The 27,808-nt window shown below is 36.6% G+C and overlaps 1 protein-coding gene across 1 annotated transcript in view; it reads left to right on the top strand.

Annotated features, from left to right (window-relative positions):
• Nucleotides 1–27,808, top strand: part of PDZD8 (PDZ domain containing 8) — a gene marked incomplete at its 5' end in the record, with an annotated part of 97,779 nt that overhangs the window by 43,963 nt on the left and 26,008 nt on the right. The window contains one exon of the mRNA XM_082673160.1: nt 7,285–7,387. Coding sequence (XP_082529286.1) covers nt 7,285–7,387 — 103 coding nt within the window. The remainder of the gene's footprint in view (nt 1–7,284; nt 7,388–27,808) is intronic.

Raw genomic sequence — 27,808 nt, 5'->3', positions numbered from 1 at the left:
AGTGGTAACTGTTTTTTTAAAAATTTTATCTGAAGTAAATAAGGCTAAATATTAACTCCCCGCCACCCCGAGTAGTTGGTAAATGTGTGTGCCTTATACTCTGCATTTATGTTAATGTTTGACAGTTTATCTTTTTTAAAAAGAGAAAATATCGAGCTAAATTTGAATATATTTGGGGGCATGACTCTACAAATACCTCTGTTGTTACTAATAGCGTTTACTTATTACCTGCAATATATAATATATGGTAGGTACTTTGCATTCATTATTTCAGCCCTCGGAACATCTTTATGAGATTAGTATTATATCCATTTTATAGATGAAGAACTGAGATCCATAAATTACTTGCCCAAGACCCCATAGCTGGAATTTGAATCTAGGTTTGTTTGACTTCAAAATCCTTCACTCATTCTATCTTCATAGCCTTTTTTTAAAACTTGTTGAAGAAAAAAATTTTGGTTCTTAAATTTTTCACATTATGTTAGAAGTATATAAATTTTGGAATTTTTTTTTACCTATTTGAAGGCAAGTCATTATATTTTTTAAAAAATTACCTTTTCAAGATCTTGGGATGTAGAAATGTGCATTAGTAATGAAGCATCATTAAGATAAAGGCTGGGGCTTCCCTGGTGGCGCAGTGGTTGAGAGTCCGCCTGCCGATGCAGGGGACGTGGGTTCGTGCCCCGGTCTGGGAAGATCCCACATGCCGCGGAGTGGCTGGGCCCGTGAGCCATAGCCGCTGAGCCTGTGCGTCCGGAGCCTGTGCTCCGCAACGGGAGAGGTCAGAACAGTGAAAGACCCGCATACTGCCAAAAAAAAAAAAAAAAAAAGATAAAGGCTGAAGTTGTTACCTTCATGGAGGAGAGATAAAAGGAAATTAGCTCAAACATGAGACATTTACATTTGTGTAAGGGAAAACTTCCACTCAGAACAAATTACTTGGAGCTGTTGCTGAATATTACTCCTAGTGGTTTTTAAGGCTATATAGATCTATAATCATAAAGGCCTGCTTTTGACTAGAAGAAGACTTTTCAGAAGATTCCAAATTTAGAGTTCATTTGTCCTGGGTTTATATAGGTATTCTTGCCCCACCTCCTCTTTCCTAAGATTACTGTGTTGGAAAATAGTATTGTTTCTTTTGTAATTGTACAGGCATAGCTCCAGAACACCACAATGAAGTGAATATGACAGTAAAGCGAATGACATGAATTTTTTGGTTTCCCAGTACATATAAAAGTTATATTTACACTATACCGTAGTCTGTTAAGTGTGTGATAGTATTATGTCTAAAAAACTGTACATACCTTAATTGCAAACTACTTTATTGCTAAAAAATGCTAACCATCATCTGAGCCTTCAGCGAGTCATAAAATCTTTTTGCTTGTGGATAATCTTGCCTCGATGTTGATGGCTGCTGCGACTGATCAGGGTGGTGGTTGCTGAAGGCTGGGGTGGCTGTGGTAATTTCTTACAGTAAGACAACAGAGAAGTTTGCTGATTGATTGACTTTTCCTTTCACAGATGATTTCTCTGTAGCTTGCAGTGCTGCTTGATAGCATTTTACCCACAGCATAACTTTTTTCAAAATTGGAGTCAGTCCTCTCAAATCCTGCCATTGCTTTATCAACTAAGTTTATGTAATAGTCTAAATCCTTTGTTGTCATTTCAAAAATCGGTTGAGTTTGCCATCTTACATGGGAATGATTGGTGGTGCCCCAAAATAATTATAATAGTAGCATCAAAGATCACTGATCATAGATCACCATAACAAATATAATAATAATCAAAAAGTTTGAAATACCCCAAGAATTAACAAAATGTGACACAGACACGAAGTGAGCAAATGCTTTTGGAAAAATGGTGCTGATAGACTTGCTCGATGCAGGGTTGTCACAAACCCTCAATTTGTAAAAAAAATGCAATATCTACGAACTATCAGTAAAGCAAAGAGCAACAAAGCAAGGCACAATAAAACGAGGGTATGCCTGTATACCTCTCCTGCTATTTCATACAGTAAAACAGCTGTTTTAATTCTTCTGATGTCTGAATTGTAAAAGAATTTAAGAAATTAAGTATGAACCCAGATGACATAAAGCCAACACTGTGTTTTAAAATGCCAAACTCCAAAATGTTTAAGTGCAGTGTTGGCATGCTATTACTTATATGTGATACTTTCAACAAAAGTGAACTGTAAAATGAACTGTGGTCAGAAAAATAAGAATTCAAAATAGTGTTTTATCTGAATTTTCCCTCTCTTTGCACCATTATTCCATGACTGTCAATTAGTTCTTCTAATGAATTTATTGAAGATGTCTGAAGGTGATATTAAGATGCACTGTTTTCAGAAATTGCTGTTTATATATGGATTGCATAGAAAGAGAAATTGAAGGCCCAGAGACAAGAGGTATTTAGGTTAAAGGTGAGGAAGTAAGTTCTTGAAAGACGTGTATTAGTAGAAACAGGAAGGGATAACTGGTATAAGTAGGATAGGGTTTAGTGAGTGACTGAATATGTGGATGTGTATAGGTGGAAGAGGCAAAGGAATGTTAAGGATTTGAGTCTAGGAGAATTATGGTCTCATTGACTTTGATTTGGTCATCAAGTACTGATTATTTTCTAATATTAGAGATACAAAGATCAAGACAAAGCTTCTCCCTTTCAGGACTAGTGGGGGAAATAGAGGTGCTTGTTTCAGAGGGAGATGAGTTTGACTTTATATGTCTTAAGTAGTAGGGCATGGTTAGATTTCCTTGTAGAAGTGTTCTGCAAACTTGATGGTTTAGACATGGAGAAGGAGAAAGACAGGGACTGGAGATTAGGTTTGGAGGTCTTCGTCATAGACAGGGAGAGTTAAGTCCTGGGTGGGGATAATTTCCAAGGGGGAGGTGTATAGACCAGAGGTAAGCATATATAGGAGGTCAGCCAAGTTTAATTCTTTTCACAACCCTTGAGTTGATATTTGACTCCCTTCAGGTGTGAGATTCTCCTTTCAAATTAAGTTTAATCATCCAAAAAAAAAAAGATTTTTGGTTTTCACTTTTGATTATAAAAATGACTGTCTTATAGAAGAGTGCACAGGGAATTCCTTTCCTTTTCTCAGTGGTTTGGTCTTGAGTCATATAAATTCTCTCTCTTTGTTTCTTGATAGGTGATGTTTGTGCTTATGCTCAACATCATGAGGTTTCAATATACCTTTGCCTTTAAAAAAAATAAACATTTTGAAATTGGAAAGAACTTTTATAGAGCTAATAGCTCTTTCCAGAGACAGATGTCTAAAGGCAATTTTCTTTGCCTTTTTTGTTTGCAGTACAGACTCCTACTCCCTTAGGAAGTAGTAATAGTAGAAATGTATTTGTACTCATTTCTTGCTAATTCAATATATGTTGAGTGTTCATTTTACTCAAAATATGTATTAACCAGTGACTGTTGCTACTTGTTTCTGGTGATTATATAATTTGAATAGTAAACCTTTGTTTAACTCAAGACTGAATTGTAGATGTACAATGAAAGTGGGTACTTTTGTTTTAAATGTTCTATGTAAACTAAAGCAAATGCCTTCTTAATTCACCCAGTTGGCTGGTACTAGTAGTACACTGGAAACTCCTTTCTGGCATTTCTCTAGAAAATTATATGTTTTTCCGAATCAGTCAAGATATCAGTCAAGAAATCAGAAAAATGGGGGATACTATTATTATTCTTCTAAAAGGATTAAATCTTAATCAACATAGAGTCATTAGTAGTTGAAGGAATCCACTGATTGCAAGTCAAAAGCAGGTTCAGGAAACGCTAACATAGGAATTTTGTCCTGGGAACCAGATCTGGTGCTTGTAGGAGAGAAACAGTCAATCTAAGCAGTCAGTCTCAGGTATCTCTTTTTCCCTGTCTGTTGCTAATGGTGGGTCATTCTTGCAAACAAAATAAGTATTAAGATGTTTATACACACAGTATACTTTATACAGATCCTAAGAAATAATACTTTTTTAAAAGAAATAAGTTTTCTAAGCAAAATAGATCCTTACTAAATTGGCATTTATGACACATGCTTTAGTGTAGTGTTGTTAGCTTTTCTAGAGTACTAGTAATGTTTGCTCAGTTTTTCCAGAATATTCACCATTGGCTACAGATCTTTGTAACTACCTTAACAGAAGAAATGTAAAGAGTAGAAGTGAGTATTGTGGAGTGCTCTGACATAGAATCAGAAGTTGATCTAAAATCAGAATTAATAAATGCAGTATCTATTTCGATGGCAAAATTAAATTCAGGGTAATCAGACAAAATATTTTCATCCTTAAGAAAAGAAATAAACATCTGAAGCAACATAGAGCCTAACAACCCAACCTAAAAGTGTTTTTGGAAGTACTTTTAATAGTTGATCAGTTGCTTTTAAAATGAAAGTTTTCTGTATCTGGAATATTTGTCACAAAACAAAGATCAAGGCTATCTGATAGGGTAGATAATGTTTTATGTACTTTAAAATTTCATTGTTAAGAATGATAACTATTAAATGTTAAATATTGGTGGTATTTCAATATTTTAAATGATTTTTATTTGGAATTTATTTTAAGGGACCCTTCTTTTAATATTTTCTGTTATCAAATGTCAGCATCAGATAAAAATCCATTTTATATTTTATTGAAATACATAATCTTATTGCAGTGTATTGATTCATAGTAACAATAAAACAAGCATTTATTATTATATCTTTTTGTAACAAATCTCTGAGACTTTTGATATAACCCTAATGAACGCTTATTATTCTTTTTCTCTTTAAACAGCTTTATTGAGATATAATTCACATACCATACAATCTATCCATTTAAAGTATATGATTCAGTGTGTTGTATGTAGTATGTTCAAAGGGTTCTACAGCCATCATCACAATCTAATTTTAGAACATTCTTGTCCCTCTCAAAAAAACTCCATACTCATTAACAGTCAATTCCTAATCCCCCTAGTCCTCCTCCCCCAGCCCTTACATAACCAATAGTCTACTTTCTGCCTCTATAAAGTTGCCCATTTCCAGACATTTCATACAGTATGTGGTCTTTTGTGACTGGCTTTTTTCACTTAGCTTGTTTTCAGGGTTCATCCATATTGTAGCAGGTATCATTACTTCATTTCCTTTTGTTGCCAAATAATATTCCATTGTACGTGTATGCCACGTCTTATTTACCTGTTCATGAGCTGATGGACATAAGGGTTGTATTCACTTTTTGACTATTATGAATGATGCTGTTATGAACATTCATGTCAAATTTTGTATGAATGTATGCTTTCATTTTTCTTGGTTATTTACCTAGGAGTGGAATTTCTAGGTCATATGTTAACTCTATGTTAACTTTTTATGGAACTGCCAAAATAATTTTCAAAGTGGCTGCATCATTTTACAACCCCTCCAGCAATGTGTGAAGATTCTAGGTTCTCCACATCCTCACCCATACTTGTTATTGTCTCTTTTTTAATTAGCCATCTAGTGGGTTTGAAGTGGTAGCTCATTGTGGTTTTGATTTGCATTTCCTGATGGCTAACGGTGTTGAGCATATTTTCATGTGCTTATTGGCTTTTTGCATATCTTCTCTGGAGAAATGTCTATTCATTTTCTTTGTCCATTTTTAAATTAGGTTATACTAGGTCCTTACGAGATACATGATATGCACATATTTTCTCCATTCTGTGGATTGTCTTTTTGCTTACTTGGTGGTATCCTTTGAAGCACAAAAATTTTAATTTCAGTGAAGTCCCATTCACCTGTTTTTTCTTTTGTTACTTGTGCTTTTGGTGTCCTATCTTAAATCATTGCCTAATCCAGGGTCACAAAGATTGGCTTCTATGTTTTCTTATTAGACATTTAGGTCTGTGACTTATTTTAGGTTAATTTTTGTTGTGCGTTTTTAAAATGTAAAAAAAGGTGTTATGAAAAATACACAATGACTTATGATTTCAGGGGGAGATTCCAAGCATTATGCTTTCTTATTCCTGAATCCTGTAATATCTGTTGAGAATTTGAGAGTACTAGCTGGTGCATAGCCTTCTCTGCATGACTGTAAAGGCCTTTAGGTAGTTTGCTCTTTTGGACACATGGTGGCAGCAGAGCTTTGATGAATGAAAATTCTCATTTTCCTAAACTTAGAATTTTATAATTATGAATCTTCTTAATGCTCTTGGCAGTAAATTGTTGAGCAGTAAGTTTAAATTGCCTTTCAGATTAAAAATTATTTAATTTTATGAACTTTTCTTTGCCATGAGTTTATTCTGACTTTTCAGGTTATGAAACCAGTTTGTGAGGTATGGACATGATTTGCTTGAGTTCTCCAACCTTAGGACACAATTTTCTCTTATTACTCTAAGGTCTTTTAACCACTTTTCTTTCATTATCTCACTCCTATCCCTATGATCTTCGTGTAGAGATAAAGTAATAGAGTAGCAGTCAAAATGTTGATTAATGCTAAAGATAGTCTAAAACTTACTCCTAAAAACATTGGCAGACTTACATTCTGACTTAGAAGATAGATAATATAGAAGTTGAGCATGTGGGTAACAGTTTTTTCCTTCAATAAGAAAAACTGCTTTATGTCATCTCAAGATTTGACCCAAGATTTCCTTTTTAGATCTGAATATTAAACAGTAAAATTAAGTGATACAATTATTCCTTGACAGTTATTTTCAAGATAATAGAAATAATAAACATTTATTGAGCACTGACTGTTTGCTAGACACTATGCTAAATGCCTTATATGCATTGTCTTTTATTCTCACAACAACTCTAAGAGGTAAGTTTTATTTTTGGCCTGAATTTTCCAGAGGAAGAGATGGGTTTAGAGAAGTTAAATAATTTGCCCAAGGTCCCATTAGTAGGTAGAGATGTACGTGTATGTGTGTGTGTTCGTAGCAACTATACTGTACTGTTTTGTGTTTAATTTTTACAGATATGGTATCATACTGTATATATGTATCACTCTGCAACTTATTTTTTAAATTCAAATCTATAGCTGCTTTGAAAATCTATAGCTTTTGCTACTGTGTATAGATATCTGGTCAATTTGTTTACCTCATGAATAGATACTACTTTCTATTTCTTTGATTTAGCTGCTGAATAACAGCTTGTCCTAGAATTTCACCTAATTTTTAGCTTTACTTTTCCAGTAGAGGGTATACAAAGTGTTTAATTAAATTTTTTCCTCTGTTAACAGAGTAATTTATTACTTTTTAGTATAACGATCAGAAAGAAAAAGTTTAATACATATAATTGGTATAATAGTCCCCTTGTTTTATTTTATACTGCAGGTTACTTATTTTTGGATCCTATGACAGAGAGGCAAATATTCATTGCACACTTGAGCTGAGCAGTGGCCTTTGGGAAGAAAAACAAAGGAGTTCTATTAAGACGGTAAATAGATTTGCATAGCTTTACATCTGTATAAAGTTTATATTCTATAAGTGTTATTTTATTAATATTTCTGTATCCTAGAGTTATTTTTGGTCATATGCAAATAATTATGAATAGCTCTTATTTGTCTTGTTGCAATATATCCATAATAAAATGAATCATGTAAAACTATAGTATTAATTGCTTGCATAAGAAACCTTGTCTAACTAATTTTCCTTTTATAACTTTTCCTTTTGTAACTTTTTAACTTTAAAAACTTTTCCTTTATAACTTTAAATTTTATAACTTTATAACTTTCCTTTTATAACTTTAAAAAAAACTTTTATAACTTGTTTCATAATTGTGGAATCAGAAGGAAATGATTCTGAACACCTTAGAAAGCATGTAAATTCAGGGAATTCATTCATTCATCAGATATTTCATGAGCACTTACTTTGTACCAGGCACTGTGTTAGATGCTGGGGAAACAGTTCAAGACAAGAGACCCTGTTTTTGTAGTGCTGTCATAGGGAAGAGGTTTGATAATTGTCTGCCTGTAGAGAGAAAGGATTATAGGAGGATGGGGTAAACCTGAGAGATCAGACCAGTTAGGAGGTATTTAGGGGGAGGTTGTTGGCTACTTTAACTAGGTGGTAGCCAAGGAAATGGAAAGAAGAGAATGGATTTGGGACATACTTTTGGTGTGTGAAGGACTTAGAGTTCCAGTTTCTTTTTTGATCTCTCTCAAAAGAAACTGTCACCTAAATTGCAAGACTTTGAAAAAAATGTAAAGGCTTTTAAAATATTTTAAGTGCTATAATTAAAAATACACAAAAACAGTGCTTTACTCTCAACATTTTGTTAAAATTTTATTTATTTATTTTTGGCAGTGTTGGGTCTTCGTTGCTGCATGCAGGCTTTTCTCTAGTTGCAGCGAGTGGGGGCTACTCTTCATTGCTGCGCCACGGGCTTCTCATTGCGGTGGCTTCTCTTGTTGTGGAGCATGGGCTCTAGGCGCATGGGCTCTAGAGCGCAGGCTCAGTAGTTGTGGCCCACAGGCTTAGTTGCTCCACTGCATGTGGGATCTTCCCAGACCAGGGCTTGAACCCATGCCTCCTGCGCTGGCAGGCGGATTCTTAACCACTGCACCACCAGGAAAGGCCCTCTCAACGTGTTTTAATTGGACTTGTTTGGGTTCTTTGGATTCCTAAATGAGTAAAAATTGTCACTAGTTATTAGCTAATTTGTTGAGCTAATAACCAACAACCAAACAACTCAACCAAAGTTGAGTTGGTGTTTTCTTAATATTCTGCATAGCAATTTTAATAGCAGTTATGTTGTGCTTCTTGGAATTTGCATAAATCTAGTTGTCTATTAAAGATTTTAGAGCATTTATCAAGATGTTGTCTACAGAATTTCTTTATTAAGCCCATGAAGTTTCACAATGAAAATAGAATCCCAGAATTTTATGGCTGAAATAGGGAAGAAAAAAAAAATCAGTGTCCTAAAGGGATCCTCAGCCTTTTTTTTTAAAGAAAATTTATTTAATTTATTAAACATATACTGAAATATTGGGCTGGCCAAAAAGTTCGTTCGAGTTTTTTTTCACACCATCTTAGGGTTTGGTAATAATAAAATTCCAAGAGTGATTTTGGGACCCCCCAGACCTCTCCAGAGTTGCTTTTAGTCTGTTTTAAGGTAAGATCTATTTAGCACGTCAGTAGTTTTTTGCAGGAATAAATTATAGTTGTGTTCTTTAAAGCTGTATTTAATAAGTTAGATGTTAAGCTGTTTCTATCACATTTAACTCTTAGTGGCAGTATAGCAAATCCTAATGATTATTATTTGTAGCCAGTATTTAGGAAAACTCTCTATTATGTCTTCATTATACTGGTGAATAGGTACTTTTGAACTGTACTTACTACCTAGCTGTTTTATAGTAGTATTAATGTGCTTTTTGGTATTTCTGGGATAGTCTGTTATTCTTCATAGCATTTTAAAAAATAGTTACAAAAAAAGAAAAAAAAATAGTTACAGTTCTCTTAAATAGATACATAAGCATATTGCCATGCTCTCAAAAATTATGACTTTTAATGGTTATGTGGTATTTTTTTGGATGCCGCTTTGACTTTTAAATTGTTTCCAATTTCTCCATGTAATAATTGTGAACATTCTTATATAAAAAATTGAGCAGTGTGAAATTCTTTTGGAATAAATAGAGTAATTTTAATGAGTATGGGAAAGTAGTGAGAAGTAAAGCTGGAAAGGGAGGATGGGCTGACCCCCAGAGTTTGAATGTATGACAGTAGCTGGGAGAATAGGATTTGGGGCATGGGAATGACAGGGTCAAAATAGTTTTTTTTAGGAAAATCTCCCCTTTCTCTCATGGTTGTTCATGCCACCTTTAAGTTACATCTCAAGCAGTTTGGATCAACTCCTCAGAGAAAATAACCAGCTTTATAATTTGTTCTGAAATAAATAAATACATGAAAAAGCAGTATTGTTTTGTCTACGTATGAAATGGTCATAACTTGCCATTGCTATTGGCATTTTCAGTTTCCTTTATTATACTTGCAAAAATATGAGATTAGACAGCTTTAATATTTTGTAGCAAAGGTTAGTAAGACTTTAATCTGGAGTCATAATTTTAGATCTCAGCATATGTCATAGGTAGTTTTGGAGAAGGAATTCTAGGTTACTAATTACATCTGGTGTCAAAAATGTCAGCAGCACTGAAGTGTCTCCAGGCACTAAATTACATATGTCTGAATTTAATAACTCTAGGGAGGAGAATTAGAGTGTTTCTCAAGATTACACAAAGCATTACAGAATAGGATTTGATAATTTGAGATACATTGCAAATTTGGCTAGCAAAAAAGTACATCATTAAAAAAATAAGTATGCTAAAAAGTATTTGAGTTTAGAATCTATCTTTGTATAAATAAATAATTCAGATTTAGGGCTTCCCTGAAGCCCTAATGGGGCAGTGGTTAAGTATCCGCCTGCCAATGCAGGGGACACAGGTTTGAGCCCTGGTCCGGGAAGCCCGTGTGCCACAGCTACTGAGCCTGCACTCTAGAGCCTGTGAGCCACAACTGCTGAGCCCATGTGCTACAACTACTGAAGCCCGCACGCCTAGAGCCTGTGCTCCGCAACAAGAGAAGCCACCGCAATGAGAAGCCCGCGCACTGCCACGAAGAGTAGCCCCTGCTCACCGCAACTAGAGAAAGCCAGCGTGCAGCAACGAAGACCCAATGCAGCCAAAAATAAAATAAATAAAATTTAAATAATAATAATTAAGGTTTAAATCCGTTTTTTTAATTTTGAAATTTATTAAGTGAAGTTAGCCACCAATTTCAATGAATATGCAGAATGAAAGAAAAATTAATTACGTATTTTAAATATGCCTTTGAGTTTTTCAGACATTTTTTAAAGCATAATGTACCTTATCATGCTGTTAAATTAGGGAAGATCAATAATAGATGGAAAGTTTTATTTGTAGTATTTTCACAAATATGGGGTGGGGGTGGAGATGTGTTGGGCAGGTGTGGAGATGGAACAGTTGTAATGCAATAGCTGCAAGTCCTAGCAAAATCTAATGAATAGTGGCTTAAGCAGGAAAAGGAATTATCTGTCTTGTGTGATAAGCCCTGGGTTAGTATGGCAGCTCAGCAGTATTGTAGTCAAGGAGCATAGCTTTTATTGGCTTTCTCCTCCATCATCCATAGCACAGGGTTTTTGTCTCCACGGTTGCAAGATGGCTAATGTACCGCTAGGTTCATCTTTCAAGAAAAAGGGTGAGGCGTAAGGCATGCCAAAGAGACATGTCAGCCAGGTTTTGGTTTTTTTAAATGCTTTCCTAGAGGTTCCACTTATATCTCATTGGCTAGAACTAAATCACGTGGCCTCCCCCAGCAGTAAGGAAGTATGGGGAATCATTTTAGTTTTTCAGCCTTAGTAGAGGTAGAAGGCAAGGGAAAAAGAGTTACGAATGCCTTTTAGGAGGCCAGTCCACAGTCTTGCCACAAGAAAAATTCAAATTTATTTGATGACTTTTTATTTTTAATGGAATTTTTCTTGAATTGGGATATCAGGGAATAGTTGAAAAGAAGAATTTAATAAATACCCTGCATAGAACCTACTTCCTATTTATTAGATATCTGAGGAAAGTTTGGATCAAAATCAGACACTTAGGTCAGTGCCCTGCTTATTAGCTCATTTGCACAATGAAAGAGCTCATAGGGTAAATGAGGTACTTTGTGGTAGTGTTTGTTCCTTAAAAATAATAAATAAGGAAGATTGCTCATGATAATCCCATAAGATTTGATAGCAAATAAATTAGAAATTAGGCTTAAACAAAAATTATAAGATCATCTTGCAAGAGATGAGAGGGCCAATACTAAAAATATGTTTACCTACACCAAAAGAGACAGGGCACTTTATGATTTATTTCAGTCTGTTGCATTATGCAGGTTTGGCGATGATAATTTGCTTCCCTTTCACTAAGGAAGAAAATTCAAGGAGTTTTCAGATTTTAAAAAAGTTTCAGGCCATGATATTTCAGTAGGAAACTATGAAAACAAATGTATAACTCTACAATTTATAGTACTTATCAAATAACATTCACAATAAAATTAATCTGACATATATTAAACATATTGAGTATATATAATCATTATTATATGCATGGTAAAGCAAACAGATCTCATAAATGTCACATAGACACACATAGTTTTTAAGAGCGAGAGATCCTGAGTCTTACCCTCCCAGAGTTGGAGTTCCCTCATCTTTGACCACCCACTTGCTTTACCCTTAGCCCCAGACATAAAATAGGTTATCAGTAAATGTTCTTTTCTTTTACTCTCTCTCAACTATCCTGCCTGTACCATCCATGTCTTCTCTTCCATCATTTATGCCCACTGTCACTGGAGTCTTCAAACATTGTTTTATTCTTGATGCAACCTGGAATTCTTGAGGCCATTTGGAGAGAAGAGAAGAAGGCACCATGAATATGAGCTGTGGAACCTCCGAATCCGGGAGTTCTGGAGTAGAGGAAAAAGGACTGGGGGCCTTTTGGCACCCAGCTGTTCAGTCTAGTTCTTCCCCTTGTTCTCCATTCTGAATAAAAGGAGTTATGAAAAGAGTTTTAATTTTAAAAACAAGCTTTTTAATGTACTCTTTTTTTTTTTTTTTTTTTTTTTTTTTTGCGGTAGGCGGGCCTCGCACTGTTGTGGCCTGTCCCGTTGCGGAGCACAGGCTCCGGACACGCAGGCTCAGCGGCCGTGGCTCACGGGCCTAGCCGCTCCACAGCATGTGGGATCTTTCCGGACTGGGACACGAACCCGCCCTCCCTGCATCGGCAGGCGGACTCTCAACCACTGCGCCACCAGGGAAGCCCTAATGTACATTTTTTGATACTAACCCTATTCCCTCTCCTTCCACCCTATCACAGTATGCACTCAGACACTTACTTGATAGCAATTGTCCTTTGTAAGGGTCAAGTCTTTCCTTCTCTAATTAGAGATAGAAAGCTAAAAATCTAACTTGTTAAGTCAGTCCATTGGCATAAATATGTCACTGTCAAAGAGGAAGGAAGAATATCGATTTCTTCCTTTGAAGTGGAGATGAATTAAAAAAGAATCTTCCCTGAATATATTAGTTGGACAAAAGAGAGATCCTGGAACAGTCATGTGTTCATTGTAAAAAGAAGTAGAAGCACTTCATGTCTTAATGTAGCCCAGTATGCAGGTACCAGAGGGAACTATGGTTAAAGACATTAGGAAATGTCATATTTCAGATCTGTCTGAAAAATAAGAAGTAATAAATTCCTGAAAAGCATTCAGCAAACAACTTGGGGAGAGTCCATAAATAATAATTTGGAGCTCTTAATCAGAATGAACGTATTCCTTTCAGAGGGTTGTATGGTGTCAGCTGGCAACTTGAAATTGGGCACTGCTATAAGAAGGGCTTTAGATAGGGTCTACTGCACCCAAAATTATGAAGTCAGAAGAATTATCTAGAGTCTAGACTTTATCTTTTTGTTTGATTTGAGTGGTACTTTTCCTTCTCTGTACTGCTGCTTCCCTATCAAAGCCTCATTTGTTTAATATATATAAATTTATTTATTTATTTTTGGCTGCGTTGGGTCTTTGTTGCTGCATGCAGGCTTTCTCTAGTTGCAGAGTGCGGGGGCTACTCATTGAGGTGGCTTCTCTTTGTTGCAAAGCACGGGCTCTAGGTGCGTGTGCTTCAGTAGTTGTGGCACGTGGGCTCAGTAGTTGTGGCTCACAGGCCCAGTTGCTCCACAGCATGTGAGATCTTCCCAGACCAGGGCTCAAACCCGTGTCCCCTGCATTAGCAGGTGGATTCTTAACCACTGCGCCACCAGGGAAGTCCCAAAACCTCATTTTTTGAAAGGATCTGATTCTGAGAAATAAATAATTTATATCAGGTTCCCTTCCATTTTCTTTTAAACATACCCTTACAATTAGACATTTGAAGAGATGATGCCTACTTTCTAAGAACTATCAGTGTAGGGAAAGAGACATTTGAACCAAATATGTCACATATGTAATACTTAAGAGTCTATGAAATATTGATACTTTTACCGTATACAAAGAGCCAGAGTCTTTTGCCCGTAGGATCTGTACTTGCTCCCTTAAATCCCACTACCTCGAACAAAACTAGACTGTGTGTGGTATTCTGATAATTAGGAGACAATTTGGGAATGGTGTTAGTGGAATCATTTTAGAGCAGAGGCAAGGAAGATTCTGAAACTATGGGGAGATGGAATTTGAGTGGAAAGGCCTTCATAATAAGATCAGCCATGTTTAAATGCCAAAGATTGAGCCTGATAATATGCCTTATCATAGAGTTCAGTGAGTCTCCCTTTACTTCCAGAGTAGAGGTTAGGGCCACTGAATACAGGAAACATTTGGTAGAGGGAAAGTAGTCATTTTGGAGAAAATACAATGTATAGGGAAATCTTTCCTGTCTAATATGAAGATGCCAAACAAGCATATAGAAGAAATGGAAACAGTAAATGCATTCTTAACTTTCAGAAAGCTTTTGATGAAGATCCATACCAGAGGTTCCCAAATCATCTAATTACTAGGAGAATATTTTGTCACAGATAGATCTGCATTAAGGATAGGGGAAACGGGGTAAAAATGACCAGGTGTGATATCCTGAATGATTGAGTCCGGGACTTTGATCAGTTTTCACAAACGATCTAAAACAGCACTGTCCAATAGAAATAAAATGCCACTTAGGTAATTTTAAGTTTTCTTCCAGCCACATTTTTTAAAGTAGAAATTCACAAGTAAACAATTTTAGTAATCTTTTATTTGACCCATACACCTAAAATATTGTTATTTTCACATGTAATCAACATAAAAATTAAGGAGATTTTTTTAATAGTCTTTGAAATCTAGAGCGTATTTTACACTTATAGCACATCACAATTCATCCTAGCCACACTTCAAGTGCTCAGCCACATGTGGCTAGTGGTGACTGTATCAGACAGCACAGATGTAGAAGGAGCAACGTACAATGTAATATTCAGATTTGCACATGTCATTAAACTTCTGTCGATAAAACATGCCAAGTTAAAAGGTACAAAATTGAGAAAGCTCTCTCAGGACAAATATGTAAGAAAGAATTCCAAACTGCCTAAAATATGTGAGATCTAGGGTCCCTAAAGAAATAGACAGTATATCATTGTACCTCCAAAACAAGACAACTTTTCATTAGAGTGGGTGTCACAAAATGAATATGCTTATTTTAAAACTATGAAGTTCTCAGAGAGAATAAATTATTTGTACATTTCTGGTTTCTATAATACAAGAAATTTATAATTGCTAGATAAGGTGGGGAGAAAGAACTGAACTTTATATGGAAATGAGATAGCCATATAAAGATAAATGGATGGGAAAAAATTAATGTTCTTCAGCTGAAAAGACAAAGGTGGGTGAATGATTAACAGAAGCATATAAATATAAAAAGTAAACAATAGAATGATCAACAGATTTACGGAGCAAGGAACTAAGTCTCTGGGTCTATGAAGATAAATCTCATAGCGCTAATGATAATTACATGCTAAATGCTAAAAGAAGGGCACTTAAAAGGTCTTTGGTAATACTGCATACTACGTACTTGCTGATAGACTTTGCAGGAGCACAAATATGCTATATTCTATTTATGCTATGTGTCCTGCACCTAGTAGAATTCCTGGCATGTTGCAGTTGTTCAATGAATGTCCTGGGAGGAGGGAGGGGAGGATAAGTGGCCTTCATGGCTCCATACTTCTCACAGGACAGGCTCACCATGCTTCCAGCTTCTGCTTGATGCTCCAGCCCCTGGCCTCACCTAATACTACTACTTCCCTCTGTCCTTCCAGCCGAAGGGTGGTAGTGACTATCTGAGACAGAGTTGCTTCACTGTCTCCTGTTTGGTTCTCAGTTCTTCCATCACTGAGTAGCCATTTCCTCCATTTAAAGTCTTTCTGTTTCAGATATTTATGTGTGTCTGCCTTCTTATCAGTCCCTAACTGACTCACCAACCAATCATCATTTCTCTGGGAAACTTTTCCTAATGAGCATGAAACTCTTTGGTAATATTTATCACAGTTGGGAGTTTTCATTTATATTTGTATGATAATTTGATTGGGGTTATCTCTGCCAGTATCTTCCTTTACAGCAGATACCATGATTGTTTTTGCTTTCAGCACTTGGCATTTAGTGGGTATTCAGTAAATGTTTTGGGGAACACTGAAGCTGTCTGTTTAGCTATGAGCCTCCATTTACCCTTAACCTTTTTTCTTCCAAACTTTCAGCGTGACATAGTCACATTTCTGTCTGTTTTCTTCCTTCAAGGCTGTCTCTGTTGTATGGTTTAAGCAAATAAAAATGTTTAGGTTGAGGAGGTCCACAAAATTAGATTTACTGCTCAGTATTCCTTCTGTATAAAAAGCCTGGTTTTTAGAGTAAGGAGTTTACAAATATGGTACATAATGGTATAATGGCATTATTTAAAATATCAGAAGAACTTCTTACCCAATGCGTGTAGTTCAGCATAGCCTAAATAAAATGACTGTGGGATCTAAAATTTTACTTGCCTTACTTCCCTTTTAGTTTTGGAGAGTTTTAGAAGTTCTTGCTGAATGATATTTGTCCATGAATTATTGAGTGTACATACAAAGAGTCTCAAAGAACTCCGTAAAGAACTGTGGTTTCAAGTAAGAACATCAGAGACAGACAAATTTATAAATACATTAGGCTAGATGCTTCAGAGTTGGCATTTTGGTGTGTTTGTTTAAGGCCAGATGCCTTGCAGATAGTATTATTTGGTGCTCCTATTTAACCATTTGCCATTTACAGTCTTAATCTTGTCAAAGGAAGAGAAAGATTAAAGCAAATAAAGCTTTTTTTAAAATGTCAGTTTTTATGAAAACCCTGGTTTAGTTCCATTTGATAACATTTGCGAATACAGTAGGGACCCAATGAAATTTTAGCCATATGTAATGTTCTATAATTTGGCTTCTTAAATAAACTAAATGCCTTTGAGCTTTAGTAGTAAATCCTATTCAGCATTTCCACTCTTAAAGTTCATCTTGGTTAGAAATGAGGGATGCAGTTTTCTGTCTCATATTTTCTAAGTGTGTTTAATATAATTGTGAAATTCTGTGAAAAGAGTAGAAACTTAGGTTAAAATATAGAAGTGTCTCCAAATCAAGTCAGTGTAAGGCACTGGGTATGAGAAAGAAGAAACTGAGTATGAGGTGCAAGGCAATGAGAATGTGGTCCCTTCCTTCAAGGAGGAGGAAATAAGATCAACAGTGTGATGAGCATCAATATTACTATAGCATATGAATACTCTAAGAGAGTTTCATAATAAAGTACTATGAGGTTCCATTGAAGGGGAGATAGCATTCTTTTGGAAAAACCAGGAAAAAATATTTTGAGGTGACATTTGAGCCAAGCCTCACGGTATATATAGGATTTTAAAATGGTAGTAAGGAGGGCATTTCAAGGTGGAAAACATGGGGTAAACCCAAATAAAGAGTATGAATGTTTGAGTATGTTTAGGGTACATTGAGTCATCCAGGTTGGCTGAAGAGTATGGTAATGCTGGAAGATCATGCAAAACAAGAGTAAAAGGATTGGACCATGTTGTCCAATTAAAGAAGTGCTTTAAATACCAGCCTAAGAAGTTTGGCTGTTACTCCCAGACAGTTAGCAGTTATGGAGGCTTTTAAAATGAAAGTAATCTCATCACAATCTTGCTTTAGGCAGACTTGGCTCTCACTTTGAGACTTAGCTATTTCACTTATTGACAGAAGGATATTTCATTTATTGACAGTCCCCAAACTATCTCATCCACAAGTATTTTATTCCTCTATAAAATGGGAATGATAGTGCTTCACATGGTTGTATAAGGGATAAATGAGACTCTGTATATTAAAATGTCCAGCATATATCTGGCATATAGTAGGTAGTAAGATGTTTACTAGATCTGGCAGCAAATGGGTAAAGTCAAGGGTCATTTGACAAGGGGAAGACTTGAAATAGAAGAGGTGAAGGGTAATGAAGGTCTGAAACAGAATGGTGGTGAAAATGGAAAATAGAATCATTGTGGCTTGGATACCACTGGAAATGGAGGGGGTTTTGGAGAATGAGAGAGGAAGCCAGAAAGATGAGAGCCATGAGGAGGGAGAAGGAAGAAGAGGAAGGAGATCTCATTCTGGATGTGTTGAAGTTGAGGTACAGTGATGGTCAAAAGTCAGTCGAGGGCTTCCCTGGTGGCGCAGTGGTTGAGAGTCCTCCTGCCGATGCAGGGGACACGAGTTCGTGCCCCGGTCTGGGAAGATCCCACATGCCGTGGCGCGGCTGGGCCCGTGAGCCATGGCCGCTGAGCCTGCGCGTCCGGAGCCTGTGCTCCACAACGGGAGAGGCCACAACAGTGAGAGGCCCGCGTACCACAAAAAAAAAAAAAAAAAAAAAAAGTCCAGAGATGGATTTTTTTTTTTTATGTGCTGCTTTGATTATTCATTTTCATTTGTTTGTTTTTAATATTTTCAGTGCTGTTGATGAAAGTTTTAGTATCTGGTAAGTTGAACACTTTATTTCGGGTATATGCTCTGTTTTTAGATTTCTTTTTTCAAGTAGGATAAAGAGAAGCAGAATGGTTTCACAAAAGAATAATAAGAATCTAAATATTGTTTTTGAAAGAGCTTTTGAGAACAAGTTAAGGAAATAATATTAATGAAATTTAAACGTTGGTTTTAATGAAACTTAAACATTCTGTTTCTTAGAACCCTCCAGTTCACTGCAATCCAAGTAAAACTGATTCACTAAGTTCATACTTTGTCATGAACTAAAACATTCCTATTCAAGGCACAGTAGCACCTTACCGTAGAAATCCATTTAGCCACATAGCTCATTTTCTGAGTCATACACTCAGATGCAGGATACAGAACTAGGAATTAAACAATTTAGAAAAGTGTTAGAGAGGTTTTGTCAGAGATCCTGCAGTGTATACAATTCCTTTGCCCACGTGCTTTCAGTCCAGTGATATTTAGGAGCAATAACAAGATGTGAGTGATTTCTGTGTGCCTCTCAGGATTTTAAGATATATGCATTAACCATTTAATGCTTATAACAACTCCATGAGAATAGGCACTATTATCATCTCCATTTTATGTACGAGGAAACTGAGACACAGAGAGAAAGTAACCTACCCAGATCATCCAGCTAAGCAGGTGGTAAAAGCAGTCTGCACACCCAGAGCCGGTATTCTTCATTGCTATACCATCTCCATGAATGGTGGCTTCAGGTCCAGCTCTTCCACTCAAGTTCTATGCCTGTGAACAAGTTATTTCATAATCTCTAAAAAAGAGATAGTAGTAATGGTTAAACACTTAGCCCAGTATCATGGTAACTGTAACAGTAACTATTATTACTGAACTTGACCCAAATGCCGCCTCTTTTGCTCCAGTGTTTTTAGTGCTATCTGATATTTTATATATCCTTATAAATCCCCCTCTCCCTTTTAAAACCTTCCTATAACAAGGGGAGGAGGACAAGGAAATAGCTTCCTCAAAGGATAGTGTTGTTTTAAGACAAGAGTTTCAAATGGTGACTTTTAAGAACCTCAGCAAGTTTATTAAAGGCTATTATAAGAAGGATAGAGATCAACTAGCTGTTGCCCATCTCAGCTGAGGGTAAAGCATTGACAAACTTCTAAATTTCAGGAAGGTTTAAGACAAGTAAGAACTTCTTAGGAATAAAGAGCGTTAATGTCATAGCACAGTATAAAAAGTCTAGATGTCCATAATAATATAATTTTAGAACATATAGGAAGTAGTAGCTCTCACTTTTGCATTTTAGTATAAATGTGAAGTTTATCATTTACTTATTGAAGGTACTGTAAGATGCATAGGCCAAAAGTAAAACCAGGTTGAAATTTGTGTTATCATCTTCAAACAGCCAACTGGAAAGGGCAGCAACAACAATGCTTAATACATGTGCCCTGTTAAATGAGTATTTCCATAAGGTGTTGTGTATTTCTCCACATAAATATTGACCATAAATAGCATTTAAAGTGGGTTTAGGGACAGCTGCGTTTCCCATTTGTAAGCATGTTGATTACATTGATACTGGATTGTACTAGGCAAATATGTGGTTATATTTGAAAGCTGTTTATATATAAATAGTATGCTCTATACTGAAAGAGATAGTGTTTTTATTAATCACTGTAAAAAAAAAGACTACTTCTGGGTCAAACATTATATTTCTTTAAAGGTTATCAAGTGATTATCTTAGAGTATAGACAGATGGCTTGTTTTCTAAATGATGTGTGAGTTATCTTTCATAAATTGATCAACACTGAGAATGTTGTCAGAAGTCTAAGTAAGAAACCATTGAGCATAAGGAAGTAGCTATCATGAAGCAGAGTTTTAGTTTTTGTGGTGATACATTCATTTGTGAAATTGGAGGATACTTGCATATTTTAACAGTAAAATCAGTAATTTCTATAAGATAAAAGTGATATATGTTTGGAAATTGGTATGAGCTTTCTTTTTTTGCCCATATTAAAAATAAATTCAGAAGGCTATAAAGAAAACTGCAAAAGTCAGCCATAATCCTACTATCCAGAGAAACCACTAATAACTTTTCAGAAGAACTTTCAAGTATACACACACTATTCATGAGGTATGTTTATGGTTCTCTTTTTTTTTCTTTTACATCTTTTTTGGAGTATAATTGCTTTACAATGTTGTGTTAGTTTCTGCTAACAAAGTGAATCAGCTATATGTATACATATATCCCCATATCCCCTCCCTCTTGTGCCTCCCTCCCACCCTCCCTATCCCACCCCTCTAGGTGGTCACAAAGCACAGAGCTGATCTCCCTGTGCTATGCAGCTGCTTCCCACTAGCTATCTGTTTTACATTTGATAGTGTATATATGTCAATGCTACTACTCTGACTTCATCCCAGCTTCCCCTTCCTGCCTCCCGCCCCTGTGTCCTCAGGTCCATTCTCTACATCTGTCTTTATTCCTGTCCCGCCCCTAAGTATGGTTCTTTAAATAAGAATAAAATGAGATTGTGTATTTTATAACCTACTTTTTTTCCAACTTAGCAATATACTGAGGGCATATTTTTATCTCCATGTACATGTATTATTGTTTTTATATCTGCATGATATTCCACTGGGTACCATATTTATTTAACCAATCATTTATTGATAAACATTTAGACTTTTTCCTATTTTTTTGGTGTTGTAGAGAAATCTATAATGGCAGTGTGTATATATTCATGCACATTTAAGTCATGGTTTGGCACACTTTTTCTATAAAGGGCCAGATAGGAAATACTCTAGGCTTTGTGGGCCAGATAGTAACTGTTGCAACTACTCAACTCTGCTGTTTTAACTCTAAAGCAGCCAGAGACAAATACATAAACAAATGAGTGTGGCTGTTTTCCAATAAAACTTTCTTAAAACAGCTATAGTTTGCTGACCCCGATTATGATTCCTTGATCAAAGATAATGCAAAAATAAAAGGCTAGTAATATGTATTTCAAAATTGCATCCCAGCTAGAATCAAGTCTATAAATTAGATAATAGTATTTGTATCAATGTTAATTTTCTGACCTTGATAATTGTACTATGGTTATATAAGAAAATGACCTTGTTAGGAAATACACACTTAAATATTTAATGGTGAGGGGGCATCATGTTTGCAACTTATTTTCAAATGGTTCAGGAAAAAATGTGCAGAGAGAGAAAAAAGTGTTAATAATTGGTAAATCTCGATTTAGGATAAATGGAAACCCTTAGTACTAATTTTGCAACTTTTCTGTAAGTTTGGAATTATTTCAAGATAAAAAGTAATAAAAAACAGTCTGGCCCTAAAGCTCTCATACTTGCTTAGTGAGGTGTAAATCACCCTGTAGAAGGACATTGGTAATATAGGAAGCTGAGGGTTGACTTGGTGATTCAGAATCAGAGCTGTTTCTATTTGACAAAGGAATTAAAAAGGGCAAGAGTGTTCCACTCCATTCTTCCCATAACAACTCAGACTTTACATACTTTTCAGAGTTTTTAATTTCACTGGAATAGTTGTATAAATTTTAAATTATTATAGTTTCAGATCAAAATATTAATGGAGACTTCAATCACATTTAAAAAGGGAGAGAGAAGAAACCCTTTGTATTGCAAGGTAATCATTTGGACATGATTACTTTCCTAACAGCCTTTGAACCTGGGCAAAGGATCAGTTTTATTCTTTGGATCTCTTAGGTCAGTTGTATTTGTATAATGAACTTTATTTTCTCAGCATATTTCTACATCTTTGTTGTCTCTCAGATGAGGCAATGAAAGGATGCAGTCCTAATTTACCATTCAGTTGCTTTAGAGACAAGGTTATCAGATGGCCAAGCTGGCATTCCGTTTTAGAGATTGAGGGGCCTCACTTGTATTTTCACCCCAGAAAGAGGTCTTCCTAATCCACCTGAAGAGAGATAATAAAAGTGCCTGGATTGTGCTAGATATTTATTCCTGGAGTTCATTTAATCTTGACAACAACCCAGTGTGGTAGACATTAGTATCCTCTTTTTACAAATAAGACTCACAGAGGCTAACTCACTTGCCTGAGACCACAAAACTAGTAAACATTAGAGCTAACTGAATACAGACCATCCCAGACACTTCAAGAAAGAATTTTGAATCTGTCCTAGTACTGAGGAGGAGTTGATTTCAGTATTTTTGTTGTTGTTTGTTTTGTTTTTAAACTATTCATTACGAAGTGATTACTGAAAATTTAGGCATTCTACTGACAAAGAAAATGTTTACATGTAAAATCCATGTGAGAGAATTTAGGATTTATTCCCTGTACTATGCAAATATGCCCCTTTAAGAACCCCCCCCCTTTAAAAATAATTTTTGTCATCATTTGGGACGGGGCATGAAAATTCTGCAGTGGCACTCTTTTTTATTTGGCTTATGAGTTTAAGATCTGTTATGATTTAAACCTTTATGAAGTGGTTAAACTTTAATGACGGGTCTTTGAAAGGTTTTGTGGGAGTTGATAGTAATTTGTATGCCAAGAGATAAAAACAAGACATTTGCCGTATGTCTGTTTCAAGAGTTATACTTTATGTGAAAAAGGTGGTGTGATTACATGCATCCCAATTGTGAATCCTCTGCTGATAAGAGACAGTTTCAAAGAAGACAGCTAATAAGCATAGTATCTCCTTTTTTCTGTTAGAGTGATAAATATGAATGGAAGACAATTGAGAATTCAGTTGAATCCTTGGAAGCAAAATAGGTACCCAGTAGTTGAGAGTCCCATGAAATATTTCAGTTTGGGAAAAAAAAAAATTTCAGTTTGAATCTTCTGTGCTATTAAAACTGCCTGAGTGTAAAAGTAAATTAAATTGATACAGAATGACCCTTCAGAGACTCAGTATTTTCTCTTTCTTACGTGTTTCCTTTTTCATTCTAGAACCTAGACATTGTTTTATTCTCAGAATTATAATTTATTGACATATGCTTTAAAAGCAGAAATTGAGTAATAGTACTCTAGTTCTAACTCAGTTACTTCATAACCAAGCCAAATGTTACTTGCTTTACTTTACACTCAAGTGTGTTTGTGTTGGGGAGAAGAAGAGAGGAGGGGAAGGGGAGACAATGAGTATGAATAAGAACATGCACTTTCCCTTGTGAGTGTTCAGCATGGTACTAATGAAGTTAGTGGAATCATCAGTTATGGTTGTAATTTTTAAAGGTGATGGATGGTAAAATATGAAATCTGGCTCTAGATCTTCAACAGCCTCATTGCTGCTTCTAATTGAGATGGACAGTAAGCTGTTGGTCCCTAGCCTAGCAGTAATCTGTGCCCTGTAACCGTAAACAAATTGGTTTGAAATCTGGTATTCAAGCAAATGACCAGAAAGTTACACCTCTAACACACTCTGTGCCGAGTTTGTTGTACATCGAAGTTCCCCTTGCAAACGGCTCAGTAACTTATTTAATATAAAAGTTGTTCTAGTTTTAGAAATCTTGACCTCTCAAATATAAACCAGAGTTTGGGGATAAATCTTTAATACTCTAGTCATAATTGCCTGGGTCCCTGATATTCAGAATTCAGTTGCCACGTCTCAAAGCAAGCCAAGTAAAGGTGATCTGTACAGTGGCCCATCAAAAATGATGATTTTTAGTCACCTTCTGGAAGTCCTTAGCATGTAGAGTTTTGGTTACTTTGACCAAAGGAGCTGTATTGTATTTCATGCACACAGAAACCAAATTTTGTAAACCCAAGTGGCTTTCTGACAGAAATATTTGGATGCTGCAATAATAGAATGACTTTTTTTTTAACATCTTCATTGAAGTGTAATTGCTTTACAGTGGTTTGTTAGTTTCTGCTGTATAACAAAGTGAATCAGCTATACGTATACATATATCCCCATATCCCCTCCCTCTTGCATCTCCCTCCCACCCTCCCTGTCCCACCGAAGACCATTTTAAAAATTTGAATAATCTCAGAATATCCAGGGTATTTGGTTGGCATAAACAAACAGTTCTACTTTCAGGCATGAATTTTTGAAAGCTTGAGTTTATAAGCTAATTGCTCTTAGGCTCTCTATACTTGTTACTCTAATTCTACCCATGTTTAAGATGTTTCCCCAGCCAGAGGAATAGTACAGTTTTCTGGGGTAATAGAGGTAGGAAGCCAGGATGCTAGGTGGTGTCAGCTTTTAAAAAGGAAGGAAAAGCAGGTCAAATCTCTATAACCTATGAGAAAGTAGGTAAAGCTAGAGAGTGGGCCTGGTACTGATAAGAGACCTGGAGGAGGAGGAGAGGGTAGAGGTTTGACTTGACAGAAACAGGAGTTTCCCATATAAACTGTTCTATATACGTTCCTTAGCCAGTCTACAAAAGCCCCTGTTATAGCTGACAGGGTACATGTTTTCAATTTTTTAAAAATATAGGCAACAAAACCACTGCAGATCAGTGCAGTAGTAATTGACTACTACAATGAATAGGAAATGCCCTTCCAAGAAATGTTTAACGACAGGGATTAAACTATGTAGATGGCTCCTTCTTCAAGGCACCCCCCTTTTGGAATCAGATGCTATTTGGCACTAGCCATCTGGCATCTTTTTCTTCTCAAAAAGAAAAAAAAAAAAAAACGCTCCTGGAGAAGGCTCTTCTTTGTTCCAGGCCATCACTGTCCTGAGGTAATCCAGTCCCTAACCATCTGAAAAGAGCTGTGTTAAGTGTACTTTCCCTTCCTCGTTTAACCTTGTTGTCCTGGGTCTTTGGTGGCTGGCTCTGGGCCTTATCCACTGCACAGGAGAATGAAGGAAGGGAGAAAGGAGATTTAGGTTTCAGTTCTCCCAGATAGGTGGGAAAGTATTAGTCCAGAGACCTTTCCCCTTGAATCTTGGCTGGTCCTGGGGCCAGGCAGGCAGCAAGGCTGGGCTGATCTAGCCCAGGAATTTAGAGCTTGCATGTGTGCTGCCCAAATCAGACCTGTTTCTGTACTTCTAACCATTTTGGCCATTGTGTGTAGGATTTCAGAACTAGGGCATTCTGTCTTTCATTATTACCTGTGAGGGGTCAGTCTAAGCAGTCTCTCCAAATGACAAGTGCGCTCATCTCAACAGCAGATTTCCCTGAGAAAAGCAGGGAGAACTTTATGATTTATTTTCAGGGCCTCAGCCTTCATTTAGCAAATTCTGAAGTGCCTCTTTCTCAACATTCATATTTTGATTAGGTAAATAAAATGTATCCATGGGAGAGGTCTATTTCCTGACCCCCTAGTTTTGTACTTTATGGCCTTGAGAGTACTTGAGTTTGGGGAATATGGGTAATGTTGAAGTATCCTTTGAAAGGAGAAGCACTTAATGGTTTACAAATACATGTATCTTTATGGAAGTTTCTTGTAAATGGTATGTTTTTTAGCAAGCAATCAAACTTTGAAGCAATTTGAAACTTGCTTCACTTTTAAACATTTGACTTTAAATTTGTTTTTCTTTTTTTAGGGAAAAAACCCTGGTCTTCTGCTAATATTCATGAAACTGGGATTATTTTTAAAAGGGCTTGGATGGATCCATGTGGATTAAATATTATTTGCTTTCAAGTTTTCAGCCACAACATAGCATTAATTAGCACATCCAAATGCTTTTTATACCATTTACCATTTATTAACTTTGACTGTCTAGGGCATGAAATCGGTAATGGAATTGACGTTATGCTGCTTTCTTTTAAGATATCTTTCAGTTGAATGAACCAAGATTCCCTCCCTCTTCACATAGACTGAAACTTGTCAAAGAGCTGTAATACTGAACTTTTTTCACTTCCTCAAATATGTTATGCTAGCCCTCATCTCCTCCCTTCAAACCTGCTGCTCTCAGATATATTGCCTCCACTTCTGACCTGGCCTAGCAAACTACTACTAATCCTTCAAGTGTCAAATTAAATTTGTTTTTTAGGAATGCCTTCCCTGCTCTCTAAATGTGAGTTAGATGAGTCCTATTAAATCACACAAGTAATTATTTGTTCATACCTACCTTTTCTACTACTATGAGGCCAGGGAAGCTCATCTAAGTTGTTCACAGTGCCTAAGCACTTGAATGAGTGAGTGAATCACTTAATGCATTTTTTTTCCATTACTTTTCTTCCTCAGTAGTTTTGTAATAGGTTATGCTAAATATGTGGTTTTTTAGGTCAGTATTGGTTTTCTGAAATATTACCATCATTTCATTTTGGAGAAAGGAGGTAGAGAATACACCAATATGCCTGAATATCATGGGCATCTTTTTTTATTTTAATATAATGAGAATTCTGGTAGAATAGGTATTGGTTTACATTATGGACCAGGAATGGTTATCCCATTATTGAATGGGAATGGTTATCTGCATCTAAAAACCTACTGTTAAAAAGTTCAGTTTTATATAGGTGTTGTGTACATACATGTACAGGTTATTGTCACTTTTCCCTTTCCTGTCCCCCTGCTCTACTAAAAAAGCTGGGAAATAGTCCTCATGATGTCTTTTTCAGAAGCTTTTTTTTTTTTTTTTTTTGCTGTACGCGGGCCTCTCACTGTTGTGGCCTCTCCCCTGTTGTGGAGCACAGGCTCTGGACGTGCAGGCTCAGCGGCCATGGCTCACGGGCCCAGCCGCTCCGCGGCATGTGGGGTCGTCCCGGACCGGGGCACGAACCCGCGTCCCCTGCATCGGCAGGCGGACTCTCAACCACTGCGCCACCAGGGAAACCCAGAAGCTTTTTTGATGAAGGAATACTCAAAAGTATACCTGGTCACAGTTATTCAGAGTTTTTCACTTAGTGATCCTTTTACTCTCTTGCATTTTTGGTTTTTTGCTCAATGTTACAAGCTCAAGTAAGAGAGAACAGTTTGTAAAAGAGTTATATTGATGTGTTATTAAAATATATCCTTTTCTTATCCATTGTATAAAATTATGTCCAGGGGGGGACCTTGAAGATGGCGGAAGAGTAAGACGCGGAGATCACCTTCCTCCCCACAGATACACCAGAAATACATCTACACGTGGAACAACTCCTACAGAACACCTACTGAAGGCTGGCAGAAGACCTCAGACCTCCCAAAAGGCAAGAAACTCCCCACGTACCTGGGTAGGGCAAAAGAAAAAAAGAAAAAACAGAGACAAAAGAATAGGGACGGCACCTGCACCAGTGGGAGGGAGCTGTGAAGGAGGAAAAGTTTCCACACACTAGGAAGCCCCTTCGCGGGCGGAGACTGCGGGAGGCGGAGGGGGGAGCTTCGGGGCCGCGGAGGAGTGCACAGCAACGGGTGCGGAGGGCAAAGCGGCGAGATTCCCGCACAGAGGATCAGTGCCGACCGGCACTCACCAGCCCGAGAGGCTTGTCTGCTCACCCGCCGGGGCGGGCGGGGC

This window comes from Grampus griseus (genome assembly GCF_964374135.1).
Source record: "Grampus griseus genome assembly, chromosome: 16".
NCBI lineage: Eukaryota > Metazoa > Chordata > Mammalia > Artiodactyla > Delphinidae > Grampus > Grampus griseus.
The sequence above is the reverse complement of the archived record's forward strand: the minus strand, read 5'-3'. Positions and strand labels throughout refer to the sequence as shown.